The 17,388-nt window shown below is 33.9% G+C and overlaps 4 protein-coding genes across 5 annotated transcripts; all 4 read right to left on the minus strand.

The window, feature by feature from the left end:
* Positions 1-1,445: 1,445 nt before the first annotated feature.
* On the minus strand, positions 1,446-4,030 carry LOC125051846 (brachyurin-like). Of its 2 annotated transcripts, none has more exons than XM_047652430.1 (6): positions 3,796-4,030; positions 3,313-3,437; positions 2,762-2,910; positions 2,383-2,481; positions 2,005-2,198; positions 1,446-1,597 (listed from the first exon to the last, which is right to left on the minus strand). In XM_047652430.1, exons 1-6 carry the CDS (start codon positions 4,000-4,002, stop codon positions 1,493-1,495), a joined length of 879 nt encoding a protein of 292 aa, XP_047508386.1. In that variant the 5' UTR covers positions 4,003-4,030; the 3' UTR covers positions 1,446-1,492. The 2 variants fall into 2 exon arrangements, with proteins under 2 accessions (XP_047508386.1, XP_047508385.1); XM_047652429.1 differs by having other exon boundaries at positions 2,380-2,481.
* A 1,184-nt stretch (positions 4,031-5,214) lies between these two features.
* LOC125052017 lies at positions 5,215-6,203 on the minus strand. The gene is made up of 2 exons (XM_047652657.1): positions 6,116-6,203; positions 5,215-5,994 (listed from the first exon to the last, which is right to left on the minus strand). The coding sequence occupies exons 1-2, from the start codon at positions 6,125-6,127 to the stop codon at positions 5,215-5,217; spliced, it is 792 nt and encodes a 263-aa protein (XP_047508613.1). The 5' UTR covers positions 6,128-6,203.
* A 2,195-nt stretch (positions 6,204-8,398) lies between these two features.
* Positions 8,399-9,748, minus strand: LOC125051716 (spidroin-2-like). The gene is made up of 2 exons (XM_047652236.1): positions 9,637-9,748; positions 8,399-9,517 (listed from the first exon to the last, which is right to left on the minus strand). The coding sequence occupies exons 1-2, from the start codon at positions 9,646-9,648 to the stop codon at positions 8,471-8,473; spliced, it is 1,059 nt and encodes a 352-aa protein (XP_047508192.1). The 5' UTR covers positions 9,649-9,748; the 3' UTR covers positions 8,399-8,470.
* A 3,389-nt stretch (positions 9,749-13,137) lies between these two features.
* Positions 13,138-14,945, minus strand: LOC125051765 (chorion protein S38-like). The gene is made up of 2 exons (XM_047652311.1): positions 14,846-14,945; positions 13,138-14,763 (listed from the first exon to the last, which is right to left on the minus strand). The coding sequence occupies exons 1-2, from the start codon at positions 14,855-14,857 to the stop codon at positions 13,324-13,326; spliced, it is 1,452 nt and encodes a 483-aa protein (XP_047508267.1). The 5' UTR covers positions 14,858-14,945; the 3' UTR covers positions 13,138-13,323.
* Positions 14,946-17,388: the final 2,443 nt, after the last annotated feature.

Consider the following 17,388-nt stretch of genomic DNA (forward strand, 5'->3'; position numbering starts at 1 on the left):
AAAGTTCGCGGGGCCGAACGAACGAAACGAACTTATTAACATAATGCATGATAAGATTGTTATATCTTGGACACGTGAATATTGTATCTTAAGCCGAATTTACATTACGAAACTAGTGGCTCGGAATTAGTTTTATGACATAAATTTCATCAACAATTTCAAGTGTAAATTTACAGTTTCATAATGCATGCATCGGTTTCGCGACACTGGATAAATTTCGTGCCATGCGCATATTTTTTGTAAAACTAATGTCACGCAACTACTTTCACGATGAAAACGCGACACGAAACTAGTGTCGCGAAAGCATTTGCACAGGGCAGACGTGTGTGTTTGAGTGCATCGTGCAGCTAAATGACCGCCAAAATGGCAAACCAACGTTGGTCAGTTGATAGAGATAACCTATTTCGAATTTTATATATTAACATCTGTACCACGACGTTCTGCATCGCAAAATGAAGCTTTGATGTTGACAGAGCTATGTCGTTGGTGATACTGTTGATTTCACGACACTATTATTTTTTGTTAAAGTAGTTTCACACGTGCTGCAACTATTTTCATGAAACTCATTCCAACATGCATAACACTAGTTTCGTGATGTAAATTCGGCTTTATTATTATTAACAAGTGAATCACTGAACGAATATACCTAACATACAATTTTGTTAAATAATCCAATAAGGATTATAATAATACTTTAAAATTATCAATTTATCTAATCAACGTTTTATGAATTAACACATATTTAATTCGCTGATTAACATATGATACTAATGACAATTATTATTGATTAATCTATATTATGCTGTTACGCATATTTAATTTAATAAATTATCGATATGATTGTTGAATAAAATATACGTTATAGTTGAAATGGAAATATTTAGCTGGCCATTTCTTGTAAAATGTGATATTCTGAGATCACATTATACTATGATCGGGCCACGATGATTTCTTGAAATTTTAATATGTATATTTTTTAATATAATCGTAATAGTTAAATCTGATTTTTTTTCTAAAGATTGGATCGAACTTAAATCTGGATTCATGTCCAGTTTGAACTACTTCTGTGAAAGTTTGGTGTTGTAGAGAAAAATGCTTTAATCGTATTCTAGCATGTCAATATAACTAAAATCTGAGTCCTTATTATGTAACTCCAATACCGATATGTACATCGATCTATAATAAGTTTTTGTTGTGGGACAAAATCGATGTACGTTGGGATCGGTATCGCTGTCGCTATTGGAAGTTACAGAGTAATGCCCTGGGTTTCAAGGTCTGACAAACCATATTTAAATTCCTTTAAATTCATTAGAAATATACATCATAATGCTTGCAATCATATATCCATATAAAAATAATTATTGGCCGTGAATAGTGCCAAGATTTTTGAAGAGACAAAAGCTTCAAGTAGTATAAAGATGGGCTATTCAGTAACGAACGTAAAATTTAAATTAATTCATCATTTATTCAGTATACATTTATACCATTACATTTACAAGTTATTATTAATAAAGTCCAAGAAAGATGTGACTCTGACGAAAGCAGCTGGGAAGCCAATAGTGCAGCCCCATCTTGATCCGAAAGAGGTAATACCGATCTGAAAAAGGATTAATATTAGTTATAATTTAATAACTTTTTTTAATACACAATTGCATTGTACAGTAAATTTTAATAATCCTTCCTTTTTGCCTCATAACATTTAATATTACATTACGGGACATTGTAGGGAAACTTATCCTCGTAAATATATTTAAATTATTTACAATCGTAACCTACATATTAATAATTAAAAATAGATGAATAGAACACTAAAATAAATAATCTTTAACCTTATAATAGGTTTTTTTAATATTTATCGGCCCTTCAAAATTGAAATCCTGGTGCCATTAAGGTTAGGTAGCATGATGATAATGAAACATGAGCTTATTTGCACGTTCTCAGGCTTCTTTTATAGCAGCCGGTAGCTAGGCAGCTAGGTATTGAAAACGGTTAAAGAATACATACCAAGATCTTTTTGTCGTTCTTTGTGACAACGAGAGGACCACCAGAATCACCACGGCATGTGCTCTTTCCACCAGCACCACTGATGCAAATGTTGGAATCGACTACATTAAGAGGGTAGGAGCTGCGGCAGACTTCGTTAGTGATCACTGGCACTGATACTCCGCTCAAGAATTGGTCTCGGGAGAGGCCTACATCTGAAAGTCAAATAAATTAAATATGCGATATTCTGTATTAAATTATTGAAATTAAGTTTAGTTTTGGTCATAAATTGTTTAGGTTTGGAACCAGAATAGTGTCTGTAATGCTACCAGATGAAAAAAAAAAACAGAAATTGTATGAAGTTTTTTTCAGAGTATGGCTAATATACTAATTACTTACTGTCCCCAGTAAGACCGTATCCAGAAGCCACAGCTGTCACTCCAGCAAAGTTGTCATGGATGTCCAGGGGTGAAGGTAAAGCGATCGGTGAAATGGTGTCTGTAAATTGTAAACAAAATATGTATGAACTTATTAATAAAATTATTATACTTAAATGTTTAATCTCAACTCTGTGTAAATAATAAACAGATTGCGATAAATCTGAACACATTTTAAAATGCTACATGAATGTCCACATTTTATACACACACAACAAATTCTTCACTATTTTAAGGTACGACTAACAAGAGTGTATTTGGATTTAATTCTTCTCTCTCTTTCTCTAATGAAAACGCAATAAGATGACAATTGTCTTCGGTATTGTTCTGATCTAACTTACCCGAGAAAGTGACGCTTTCAGGTAGACGTATTATGGCGATATCATTACGAATACGAGACGGCTGCCAATTATCGTGCATAACGACGTCTTCGGAGTAGATCCTGGTACCGCCGCTGAAGAGCAGCACAGAGCCGAGGACTACCTCAAATCTTGAAAAATACACATAATAAATAATTTATTTAACTCTTTAGTACTATTTCTTGTGTAGAAATTTGAATGATCAGTTAACGTTATTGCCACTGTTAGTTTCATTTGTAGATTTCCTCTTAAAGAAGACGATAAAATAAGTATACGAATGCAATACAGTAATGTATCTGTTGCAAGATTCCCTGATAAGAACTAGCGAGGAAAAACTCTGAAAGTTGCTCAAGGCAAAGAGAAATGGAAAAATATGGGGGAGACGTTTACCCAAAAAAGTGGCCATACAAATACCTCTTCTAGAATACCTACTAACAAAACTAACCTTTAGTTTTAGAATTTTTAGTCACACAATAATTAGAAAAGACTTAGGGTGGGTAAGAAAGCAGGAGTCACAATAGAATACAAGTTACCTCCAAACCTGGTTGGTTCCGTCGAACCAGCAGTGAGCAGCAGTTATCACGCGATTGGCTGAAACCAGGGATCCACCGCACACACCTTGCCCCCTTGCATTTCTAATGTCCCCAATCAAACCAGCCTGTGAATAATAATTAAGACTAAATATTTATATATTGGCATTCGCGTAATGCGTGTAGGCCCTGGGTTCAAGTTACGACGAAAATACAAGTGCTTCGGATTGGATGGTAAAGATCGGTAGACCAGTCTGCTGCTTGACAAGAAAAACCAATTACGGAAACGTTATTGTCCCTTGGCTTTGAGAGTTACGTGGCTCACATATATATATATTATTTTCATAACAGCTACTTGTTACAAGCCACCATTATCAGTTTAATACATTTGTATATCTCATCAATATATCAATACAGAATTCTGCTTTTTTTATTATAGCTACGGTATTCAAAGTATAATTTTTGTCTTTAAGCATAATCAAATACCTGGTATGGGAATTCGCCTATGTTAGCGGGAGATCCGCCGGCGATCCTCGACGACAGATACTTCTCCTCTGCTTTCTTGATTCTCTCAGCTTCGGGGATACCGATCCTCTCCATGTAGTTCCATGATGTGCTCCACTCAGGGATATCCCTGATTACATCACCAACAGCTAATGCAGCAATAGCTGCTAAGACAATCAAGACCTTCATGGTGCAAAGAGAATTTCGAAATTGAGACACATAGAGAGCTTATATAGATAGAGGATGTGAGGAATAGATTACGTATCATAATTAAAAGATAATAGTTTATACATTATCAAGAAATTAAAGGATTATAAACGAATTGTTTAAGATGTAAAAACCAAAAATGATACATTGAGCGATACGTGTTATTCCTTATCGGTATTGGGTTTTTTGTAAAACATAGGATGCGATGAATTACTATGTAATTTTTGTCATTATTCAAATGCTATTACTTAATTAATTGGGATTGAGGGATAAGAGGGATTGTGGGTTTCAAAGGTACATTTTTTATCAAAATTTGTAGGCAATGTATCAATATATATGCAATTAGACATGTATGTGATGAACGTATCATATAAAAAAACCTGTCAAATTGATCTTTAGTGCACAATTTGTAAACGCAAGTATTATTTATTATTTTGAAGTTCGGTTCAAAGATACTTTATTTCTTAAAGAATTATGTAATTCTTATGAATGTTCACTTAGTGAGAAAATTTAGAGGTTAGTAATGTACATCGTTTTGAAACTATTTAAAAATTAGCTGTATAAAATAAGAAAATAGTTGCCAAGAATATGTACAATATTTTTTTACAAAAGTGCAGGTAGGTCGTATGAGGTCGCACACTCATTGTGTGACTAATGAATAGTAACAATTAGAAGTAAATATTATTATGTTTTGTAATTACATATTTATGCTATTAATTTATATTTAATTTTTACGATTTTTATAGACATACAGGGTGGCCAATGTCGTGGATCAAACACAACTAGGGGATAAATGAGGTCTCAGCTGCAAAACATTGTTTTACGGAATGTCCTTAAGCTCAACCCCTGCAGAGTTATAAGTTATTTTGCGTTTTTATAAGAAAATTGACTTTTTTTACTAATTCTTACTAAAATTCGAAAAAATCTACATCTTGTATCCTTTTCATAATATTCACTAGATTGGTAATTAAAGGGATATTTTAAGATTATATGGAAGTGTTTAAACATTTTGAAAAATGACAGAAAAGAATAAATATACGAGTACACACTCCACATTATACACATATATATTATCCACTCCAAAATATTTATTTAAAAGTAACTTAAAATATATACACACAGAAACAACATACTCATTTTTAACACAATTAACTTATTATTAATCAAGTCTTCTGATTTATTACAAATTAAAATCTATTTTTTCCAAGCACGCAAATGTGGACTATCAACATTTATAAATACATTTCCTTTAAAACTTTGTTTATCGTTTTGAGTTTGATCTCTTACGGCTGGTAATTGTTGAATATGTTTAATATTTTCATCAGAAACTGGATGCAGCTGGGTGACCTTTTCATAAGGTACTATTAGAGCTGGCGTTGCAAGCGAATGCTTTACGGTAGTTTGTAGTGTTTTATGTCCTCCAAGTATTCGAAATAGATCGAAGTTTTCAGTTTGTTCTATAGGTATAGCATATATGTTTTGTTGACGTAAAATATTTACGGGAATAATGGGCCTCCAGTCTGTCTGTTTATTAATAAGATTCAGTGGCTCATGTTCGTAGACCCTGAAATTGGCCAAACTTTGAGAATATTTTGCTGTTGTTTCTCTGCTTAATTTTACGTCTAGTTTCCCATGATTGTAAGGTAACTGCGTTTCTGGTATTAGCGGTGCTTTTAGGATATTTAAATTCTCAAGGTGACGATGAAACGATTCTTGATTTTGATAAGGTTCCCTCTGATTGATGGGGAATTTGTTAATTGTTATTTGATCGGGTGCCATATATCTTAGTTCGGCTTCACCAGATTCAAGGTCTTTTATTTGACTTGGCGTTAAGTAAACTATAGCGTCCTTAGTGGCAAACTGTCTGTGTGCTTTGGTTGGTGATGAAAAATTTGTTATTGATAATGTTTGAGGACCTGGGTCTAAGTCCTTTCCATGAACTAATATGAATATTATGGAAAAGTAAACGGGTACCTGTAATAGAAAGTATAACAATTAACAAATAAAAAATATATATGACCAGTCTTAATAGATATTTGGTATTGGGAAGTAGTTAGCTTGAAGAACATTTTTATCGCAATAGTAAAATACTTACTTGAAAAAACATTTTTTTGAGATAAAGAGCCGTCCAACGAAGTTCTACGAAAACTAATCGAAACTAGAGAAATGAATCAATTTATATACATTTAGGCGTTCCTATTGGAAATGTTAATTATAAGGTTATTTTATTATATCATAATTTGCATAGTCCACGATTTAACAAAATTTTTGTATTCATGTATTCAGTTTCATGTGTTAGATAAGTTTGAACATTTGGCTTTATAATATAATTTTAAGTATTAATTTTAAATATTTGTACCAAGATTTTTTACTGGCCGCAAAATATAAAATTATAATCAAATATTATTGATTACTATAACATTTCTTTATTTACAACAGCTTGCCAACGCTCGGCACACTCATTTGACATTGGTACTTAATAAAAATAAAATACAATATTTAATATTAAAAGCACATTAAATGAGACTACCTACATAACAAAGTGTGTGGGTACCAATTATGGATATCCAGACCTAGCTCGTTTATCAGAATGCTCAATCTAGATGTAGTCGGGGTAGTTTATAAACGCATCCTTCTGGAGGTATATGGTCATAACATTATATCTATTAACATCCCATCATATCTATGACGCTTCCACTGTACAGCATACGCCCCAAAGCCACTAGTACGAGTCGTAGAAAAAAAGATACAGTATGATATTGTTCAAATGAGATTGGTTTTCCTATTCCTTTGTTTAAGCGCATAAGTAGGTATAAGTGATTGAATATACCTTTAAGCTATTAATATAATATCGAGAATAATTTTGTAATGCTAGTTACAATATTATTCTCAATATATATACACAATAATAACCATATGGGCTAACGAGTCTCTGTTGTGTCTTAAATAAATAAAAATTAAATTATAAACAAAATTGAACACTTTCTTACCTGTAGAGAATACTTGTCTGTAAATCAGAGGCATGTCTGTCCCATGCAAGTTGACTTATTTTATTGGAATTTTTAAATTCCATTCTGGCATAAGATTACAATATAGGGTAAAGAAAACTTTGCCTCCAACCACTGACGTTATTGAATGGTGTACGTGTATATTGTTAAGTTGCGTAACTACATGAAGTTGGCAGATATTGTGTGCGGTAGCCCTCACTGACCACGATTGCTTAAAACAATCAAAAGATCTTGTGTAAATAATATTATATGTATAAATTTGGATTTAACGATTTATTTAAAAGTGCAGTACTCGCATTAACGAACTACAATACAATTTGCTTATTACCAGTAATCTATTCACGCAGACTGCTAAATCTATTGAAAATATACAGTGCAACCTGGATAAGTAAGAAACCTCTATTATTTAACCTAACCTCTGTTAATGAGACTTTTTTAACCTATGTAGTTAAATGAGATTTGATTCTAGGATTTTTTCGATGTTTACCGCTATAATTGGGACTGTAGCTCAATTCCCTGTAGAAGTGAGAAAATGTATCAGGTTGAAACAGGTTTCGACACGTATGTTTGAATATATATATTTGTTTTGACCTACAAGCAAGTTAAAAGCTTAAAATGTCCAAATGGACACATTATAGACATTTTAAGCTTTTGTCAGATTATGATTGTGGAAAATCGGTATATTTCGACCTCTACAAGTAAATGTAAATGAGATAACTATAATTTTAAACCTGCCTAATTGGAAAACTGGATAAAAGAAAACTAAATTTAAATGGTATAAAATCCTTGGTCCTTAAGAGATCAGGTTTCACTGTAATTTGTGAATTCGTATTCATGAGAGTAATAAGAATATATTATGAAGGGGGAGTGAGCGTTCACTCTTTTTTTCTCGCACTATTGTATGTAAATATCAATTAAAATAAAAGCTAAATTGAATATAGAATATTCCTAAATAGGTTTTCGTACAAAAAAAAAGTAGTAAAATTTGTTTCAAATGTGTGATATTTGTTTTCTCGATTAATTTTCGATTCTTTTATGCGTTTTGATAATTAAAAAGTTATAAATATCATTGATTTATATGATAGAATTTGATGAAATTAATATGTAGTTTCCTTTTTTTTCATTTACAAAATGCAAATAAGTAACCACTTTTCACATAATCTTCGATGAGACCCATTTTATTTACTTCTAGGTAACATATTATATGTTTGTGATTGTCAAACTACTAATTAATCCACTATGCGTATATGTTATAGGTATTATCTTGTATTGTGTGTGATAGGCTACAAGTCCGCTCATTTTCTTATTTCGTCTATATATATATCGGTTAAAAAATCAGAAATTAAACAAAAGTAATTATTTTATATTTTATTTTTAACATAATATTTACAACTAGTGACTATTATATTTACAAATCTATTTACTATTTGGCACGACTCTCTTCACCAGCAACAGCTCTTCTTCTTGTAATGTGTTACGTGTTTGATGATATGTAGGGGGTAAGGTTTCCAGACGGCTACGGGAACTTCCACGTGCTTTACAATTGGTACATGAACCTTCTTTATGACTTCGTAGGGCCGCTCAACCGGAACGTGAACTTTTCTGATAACTTCGACTGGTACGTGCTTGACGACTTCTACTGGGACTGGTCTTTCAACTTCAACATGTTGGGTCTTGTACACTGGGTAAGGCACGTGCTTCACAACATTCACATGAACAGGGTAGGGTTGTGGGACTGGCACTTTCACTTCTTGACGAACTGGGACTGGTACGGCTTGGGGTACAGCGACTTGAATATGTCTAGTTACTTCCACGGGAATTCGACGAACCACGTTTTGAATAACAGATTGGAGCTCGTATCTTGTTGCGGAAGCGACCGGACGACCAACGCTAACGCTGGTTCCAATAATTTTTGGGGCTCCAACATTAGTGGTTATTGCGGAATTGATGACAGCACCAGGTAAAATTTGAGTGGAAATATCAGCGGGTCCAGAATAAGTGGGTCCAGCTAAACCTGGTCCAGATAAAGCTGGTCCTGTGAGACCGGGTCCCGACAGACCGGGGCCGTCTAATGAAGATGAGGGTCCCGAGCCTCCACAGCCGGAACCACCTAAGCCAGAACCTCCATGGCAAGAACTTCCCAATCCTGACCCATCTAGTCCTGAACTAGGTCCGGAAAAGCCTGGTCCTTCAATTGGTGTGAAGCCAGATGAATGACCACTGTCATAGGAGCCACTCAAAGCATCGCCGTGTGAATGTCCGTCTAATAATGATCCGTGGTTTGAATCATGATGAAGTCCACCGTCGATAGCACTTCCATGACTAGTTAGGACACTTGGTCCTGATGGTACACCATAGGTTGTTGAAGGTGGTCCATATGACGCTGATGGTGCATTTAGCGCTGACGAAACGTAGGAGTCTGAGCCGTGACCGTGTAAGAGGCCAGCGTTTGCAGTGTAGGCTAACGCAGCCAAAACTGTTATTTTAACCTGAAACAAGCATGTAATTTAATTATATATTTAAAAATCGAATATTTTTTAGTGTTATTCGAGTAAACACTTTATACTTATTATTATTGGTTCTTTAATAGTGATGCATTAAAACTTACAACAAATGCCATGGCTTTTAGCTAATCGCCTTAAGCCACCTAAAAAAAAAGGCTTGTTGTTCTCGGTTCCGAGGTCTGATGGGTTGTGATTTGATAACGCTACGGTCCACATATTTATACAAGTTATAAAGACTGCTCTTTCGATACAACGCACTGAATAAATTACCCAGGTGACATCATTAATATTTTGCTAGACTCTATGGCATCGAATGTTGCTCTTGTATTTTTAATCTCAACACACATTAAATATAACTATTTTTAGACAGTGACATTGTAAAAGTAATGTTTGGCATATGTACTATAAATAAAAATAATTATTTCACATTATTCTTTATTTAACGTTTTATACGCCACGTAGCGTCTGTAAATTTTTCGGGTTGGGATTGAACTGATTTCAAAACATACATTTTTCTTCAGATCTATGATCAACTATGCTACATATTTTATTAAAAGCATTATTTTTGAGTAATTGTTGAAACCATAACATCAATTGAAGTTATACCAAGAAGCCTGTGAACACTCCAGAAGGTATCTGAAAGTCTGGAACGTGTTAGGTAGGTTTCATTTGCCTGCAGTATGCGAAAATAAACACGTGTTTGGTTGCGCAAAAACGAGCCCGTAACCAGCAACTAATAAAACCATTCATTTTTTGATTTCGGCTAAAACATACAATTAGTTTTGTGTGTCTATCATTTCTCACTAAAATTAGATACTGTATTTTGATTATCAATAATCAGATGTAAAATTTTAGGCCAAGACTCGTAAAGTGTAACCCTAAAAACTAAATTTACATATTTGACGACAATGTGTAAATTTAATTAATATAATTATTTGACTCTAAGTTTTGTGTACTTCAAATGCACATAAATTTAAAGCAGGTAAAGCATTTAAAAGAAATCCTTTTTTAAGGTAAAGAATTGAAAAAGTTTTCAACAAATTTTGTAACACAACAAGGAAGCTATACACCGATCATCAATTGTTATCTGCAAATAATCTTAGTACTTAGTCCCTTTAAAATTGTAAACGTGCCTTACATTTGATAAGTTACGCAATATATAAATATTTTTGGTACCGGATCTTTACTTTCCTTATGTTGTAAATGCGTAATTACCAGAAACCTGACTGACTTGTTTGTTTTAATTCTAGTTCATACATAATATTACATCTTATTTGCCTTTTTTCGACACTAAAGTGAAAATTGCATCATATCACTCTGAATAGTGAGATTACATAGTCTTTATTAATTTATTTATTAAAGCAAATATAATACGTTTTCTATAGTATAATTTACAATCTATCTATTCCAAAATACATGAAAATTACAGTGAACATAAATTTTATACAAAATTATTAAAATATTATACTTCCACCAACACTACGATTAATCTTTGCTGGTAATTACCAATTTAAAAATACTTAATCCCCTGATACTTATTTTCTCAACAATACGGATTAGGTTAGTTTCACAACGCTTTTTTTAATATTTGAAAAAAAAAAACATAATATTTATTTACCTCAAAACGAAATGATAAAAAGTGTCTCTCTTCCTTTTTGTGGTAAGTAATATTTTCAATTTAAAAAAGAAGTTTGGAAAAATTATAACACATTCATAGTTTTTCAAAGCTTTATTAGCCTTACCACAGGTAGTTTTATTTTATTTGTTTTGTTAGCCTAATGATGTAACTTTAAGGGTGGGATCTATTAGCTAACCTTACATGTGGTAAATTTCCATTTCGCAATAAACCACGGTGTTTTCTTTATTTCTTAAGCACTTAAAAATTTCCAACATCAATCCAATAACCATAAATTATTTTCTTCTGTCAAATAAAATTAACATAGAAAACGTATATTCGTTACACTTTTGATTTGTGTTTCACCTTCCGTTACGTAAAAATTGTGTCACTTGACCCTTCATTGAGCAAGTTTTGAGCTGAAACCTGTTTTTATTAATTTCACTCAGTTGGGAATGTTGTTGAATAATAAAAATTCGTTTGACCGATATATTACTCATTCCTTCCGGTTAAAATTCTGTGTCAGTGTTTACGTAATATCGTAGGCCGATATATTGATCCTCTGTTTATTCTGATTAATCACTGGTTAGGTACTAGTTCACCTACTTATGAAATATTGATTTATTGTTATGAGATGCGCTATATGCGGATATAGATATTAGTCAAGTAGATGATGTAAAAAATATTTAAATTATACAATTATGATTTGGCAAAGCAATCATATACCTATGTAATATGTATGTACTTAAGCTGTATCTTACCAAACTGTATCTGAGGCATTTTATTGTTTTAATTACAAATGTATAGTGTATACTCAGCTCTGGTCCTAGTTGCGTTGCAGTGGTTGCTGTTTGTTTTATTCTAATAACAGCCTTTTTTTATTCTTTTATAGAACGGGGGGCAAACGGGCAGGAGGCTCACCTGATGTTAAGTGATACCGCCGCCCATGGACAATCAATGTCAGAGGGCTAGCGAGTGCGTTGCCGGCCTTTTAAGAATTGGTATTGTGCCAATCAAAAAATGCTATCGTTACTGTATAATATCGTGTAATAACAGACATGTACGATAATTTTATAATCTGCCGTCCCCTTGGTTCTAGGTATGATTTTCAAAATAACAATAGTTTCGATTTAGTAATCACAGGAAGCTAATTCACTACAAGCCTTTAATAATTGTTGTTTAAAACAGGATGTCATACCCCATTAAATAATTAAATCCCCCGGGGATTAAATAATAGTACTCTTCTAGCCGTTCTGAGATCTATACATATTCTTCTACTGTAAAAATTACCGTAGCTATTAATGTTGTATATTTTATGTTGTACCACTTGTACAGTTAACGGTAATTGAAGACTTGATCTAATTATGTATGAGGCTCAAAAAAGAGTATTATGTTTCCTTAAGAATAAGTAGATATATAGGCAATATATCAATTATGCGTTTATTATTGTTGTGTTGTGTAAAGATAGAGAGAAAACAATATGTATTATCTTTTACCAGGTTTATTATAATCTACTTGAAATTTTTTAACAGTTAATAAACAATCACACAAATTATTTTATTCCCTTTGTAATCATTATACACATAGGTATAGAATTTATTATATGTATTTATTAGTGTAGCATTATGCTTATTCAATAAGTATCGAATGGTGATTGTCTATAACAAAGGGTTAAAGCCCCCGTTAAACATTTTTGTACATTGAAGACTTTCGTTACTCCTGTACATTTTCTTTAGATAAAGTTGTTTTTCAGAGAGTTCAATAGGTATATATGGAGCAAAATGGAAAAGTCTGTTAGGCTTCAGGTATGGTGAGCCATCTTTATTGTGAACACAATCGAGACAATATGTCCTACGCATACTGTATTTATAGGTGCACATTTTTAATAAAATATTCTTTCTTAAAGATGTGCTGAACATATCACCCGCCTAATTCCATTATGAAAGGTAGTACATATAATATGGAGTTCTTGTAATAATAAAAGGATAGCTTCTTTGGAAAACAATTTATTTTCAATATTTCTATCATTATAACTATTTACAATATAGAATTGAATATCAATTCATTAACCTAATTAATGACTTAGTTATCACCCTACATGGCAGCCTCTCGATGAGCTAACACTGAAACTATTTACAAAAGAGCATAACGGATGAGGTAGTAGCTTAAATCTTCTTTACCATTGAGGAGACCATGCATCGTGACCGTGACCGTGAGCGTATTCATCGCCATGCCCAACACTATGGCCATGCCCATAGCTGTGGCCGAGACTCTCGTGTCCATGCCCATAGCTGTCGCCGAGACTATCGTGTCCATGCCCATAGCTGAGCCCGAGGCTCTCGTGTCCATGCCCATAGCTGTCTCCGAGACTCTCGTGTCCATGCCCATAGCTGAGCCCGAGTCCTTCGTGTCCATGCCCATAGCTGTGGCCGAGACTCTCGTGTCCATGTCCATAGCTGAGGCCAAGACTCTCGTGACCATTCCCATAGCTGTGGCCGAGACTCTCATGACCATGTCCATAGCTGAGGCCGAGACTCTCATGTCCATGCCCATAGCTGTGGCCGAGACTCTCATGTCCATGCCCATAGCTGTGGCCGTGACTCTGATGTCCATGCCAGCCGTGGCTTTGGTGGGCTTTGTGGTGAACAGTCTTGAATACAGGGACTGGGTATTTCTTCACAACATGTACTGGAACCTTGATCAATTTCACGACAGGCACTTCCACAACCTTCTCAACGGGAACTGGGTGGTCAACTGGTACTTTAACTACCTTCTCAACTGGTACCTTGACAATTTTCTCCACTGGGTACGGCACTGGCTTATCGATTTTTACATGTTGTATCTTAACGACTGGCACTGGCACGTTTTTGACTACTGGTACTTGGACCGGGTAAGGCTGTGGAACTGGAATTTGGACAGTTTGTGGTACTGGAACTGGTACAGGCTGTGGAACTCTGTGGTGGACATCTCTGAATACTTGGTAAGTTTCTTCACGTACTCGGTATTGTGTTGGCGCACCATTGCTGTTAGCAAGTCCGTGAATCTCATCAATAACTGGAGCCTTAGGGCCATGTGGGGCTGGGTGACCATTAACAAGTCCAGGTAAAGCTGCTCCCGGTAGAGAACCTCCGCTTATTACAGATCCGCCTATTCCAGATGATAGACCAGGTCCAGATAAAAGGGATCCGCTGAGACCAGAACTTAAACCATGGCCGGAAAGACCTGATCCAATACTTCCTGACGAGCCAAAGTTAGCGCCAGTAAGACCACCTGATCCGAAGCCCGAGCTGTATCCTAAAGATCCCCCTCCAATTAAACCACTCCCCGAATATGAGGCTGATGGCAGAGAACCCGCAGGGAAGGAACTAGGGGAAAAACTGGATGATCCTTCAAACCCGCTGGGTGCTGATAGATTAGGCAGTGGTGCCGATCCATGACCGAAATCATGATGGGAGTGGTCATCATGATAAGAATGTTCATCTAAACCATGGTGAGAGTGATCCTGCAGGTCATGGTGTAGATTGTGAGAGTGATCATGTAAGTTATCATGAGAATTTCCATGCAGGAACCCAGCGTAGGCGCTGCTTAGTAGGATGGCTAACGTTGTCAATTTTGTCTGTGAACAAATAGATATATGGTCAGATTTATTTATAAATTTAATTTAATTTAAATTGGTTTTCATATTTTTATTTACTTACAATAGTAGCCATATTGATTAGCTAATCGCAGGCCACTCGGAGTTGTTTCTTCAACAACAAGCTAAGCTCGTTTGTAAAGTTTTCGGGCATCTTACAAACTTATATATTGGCGTCATCTGTGTCGCAAAACGTTAATGAAAGCGACTGAGGAGATTCTCTCTCCCTCATTCAAAATACCGGTATAATATTATGTATCTGAATTAATTCATCGTTGAGTTACTTAAGAGTTGGCCTACTAGCCGTCGATGACGTATTTTATATCAGTTCAATGGTGAAGTGATGCGTAATATATGCGTAATAGGAAAAAACCGATTAATTTTTCACGTATGGCAATGTATCTTTAAAAGAGTTAAAGATTAAAACTGCTTCTATTTTGTGACGCTACAACTTTGATAAAGTTGTTTTTTTAATATTTAAAGATTGTACTTTAAAGTAGGTATAATATAAAATATTTGCATAACAATAAATGCATGCATATTAAATGATTAAATGCATTCGTTTTTATAACGTGATTCATATGTTTTTTGTAAAGTATGTGTGCGAAATACGCCTAAGAAATCATGGTGATGCTCTATTATGATGCTATTTTTTTATAAAATAGTACAGATTCTTAAAATAAAAAAAAAATGTATAACCTGCTCCTTCGACTATATTTTTGAAGTCAGAAAATCTAGTGATGTATGGCCATCTTTTCAAAATTAAATACGTTTTTATGTCATTAAATCCATTTAATTCGTGCAACTACGGCTAGTATGTTATATAGAAACCGGGCATAGGTCGTTTATGTTAGTTTAGTTTTTTTTATTAGAAACTACACTAACCTGAAATTCGTGTGAATCGAAAAGATCTGATAAAAAGGTTATGATTTAAAATATTCACTTAATTCTTGCAATCGCGTAGTTTATGAATGTGTGTGTAAAATTATAAATTTATATACTTATAATCGTGTGTGTGTTTTTGAAGTTATACTTCTTATGGCGCGTTAGTTAAAGATGATGTAATTTTTTTCTATTGTTAGTGTGGTTTTTTCTATAAATGTAGAATAAGGCGAAAGATAAAATTTTTGAAAAGATTTTTATCTTCTAACGTATGTACATTACACACACTTTTTTTATTTTGGTACGAGTATTTGTACTGTGCCTATACATAAATTATCATTTTATTTAGGCAAGTAGAGACAAATTCGAGTTGCAGAACCAGCGTAGCGAGTTTGAGTGAGTTAGCAGATGAAAGCCATTCTTTACCTTTTGGTTCACGATGTTTTAGTTTACCTATTAAAGTTATGAATTTTAAAAGTGTGTGTGTAATCTTTGCGAACGTAGGACCATGGTTGACAATTGCACGCTAAACTTATTGCAACTGGTTGATGGACTTGTAAAAGTGTCGCATTTAACAAGCGGTCGTAAATGTGGAATGGACGCGCGCAGAAAGCGAAACACACGCAATTATTATCTTAAACAATTTATCAAGTGAGATCATTTACTTGTTGTTTTATACACAAAGATTAGGTGCGTATTTAAGTTATCACGTTATATCATGATTATATGATACTAATATTACTAACGTAATTCTATTATACGTTATAAAACGCATATGTGAAAACGAGATAGATATTCGTTAAAAACATTTTTTTGTTTTCAATCATTTTTTACGCGTTACCTTAAAGTTCTCTCGTTACATAATAAATATTAATAATCTATATATATATAAAAACACGTCGTGTTTTTAGATTTGGTTTCGTCTTCGTCCCGATTAGGATACTAAGATCAAAATATGATGTTCATCAATAAATTATCAATTAAAAAATATAATTCAAAACATAAGTCAAATTTGTTATAATGGTATAACAAAACGCAACTGACATCTCACTTAATATTGTCTATGGTTTGTTTTCAAAATACCACAGGCGCCTCATTAAAATACTTAACTTTGTAATTTTATATTTTATTTAATATCCTAATAAACATAACGTAATAAGTTTTTATATATATTTTAAAATCGTAAATTTCCTCATTTATTGACTGTTAGGCGGAATGAGGTTCGCCAGGTCAGCTGGTGTGAAATACCTAACTTAAGGAGATATAATATACAGTATGTATATGCCAAGTGGTCAAGCACTACATTTATTCGTCTAAGCGGAAGGTCCTAGAAATTGTTAAGAACTAAATGGCAATGAAGACAAATTCCTTTAGCCTATAAATGGAACTATCAGTGAAAAAGAAATGCGGTCGTCTGCTCATTCCACATTAGTGGGACACTATAGTCGTAGTGAGACTGTAAATATTACGTAATCATGCCTCGACGGCAACGATTATAGCCAGCCTAAAAACACTTGCTAATAAGAATATATAAAAATTAGTTACCAAATTATATTGAGAACGAGATTATTTTTTAAGTTCAAGACAAATAGCCTAGTAAAGCCTAGTATAGATGATAGGTATTATTAATGGTATAGACTACAACTACTTGTAAGTTGTAGTCGGGGGTGGCCGTGCCGTCGTGGTCAAGCTTTTATAATACATTACTTTTTTGATTCGTTTTGT

The sequence above is a fragment of the Pieris napi genome, chromosome 8 (genome assembly GCF_905475465.1).
Source record: "Pieris napi chromosome 8, ilPieNapi1.2, whole genome shotgun sequence".
In the NCBI taxonomy this organism is placed as follows: Eukaryota; Metazoa; Arthropoda; class Insecta; order Lepidoptera; family Pieridae; genus Pieris; species Pieris napi.

Coding starts and splice junctions, on each gene's coding strand:
- LOC125051846 (XM_047652429.1), bottom strand. CDS start 4,002: ATGAAGGTCTTGATTGTCTTAGCAGCTATTGCTGCATTAGCTGTTGGT. Junction 2,911..3,312: donor GGAACCAACCAGGTTTGGAG/GTAACTTGTATT, acceptor GTATTTTTCAAG/ATTTGAGGTAGTCCTCGGCT. Junction 2,199..2,379: donor CGGTCTTACTGGGGACAGTA/AGTAATTAGTAT, acceptor TTTGACTTTCAG/ATGTAGGCCTCTCCCGAGAC.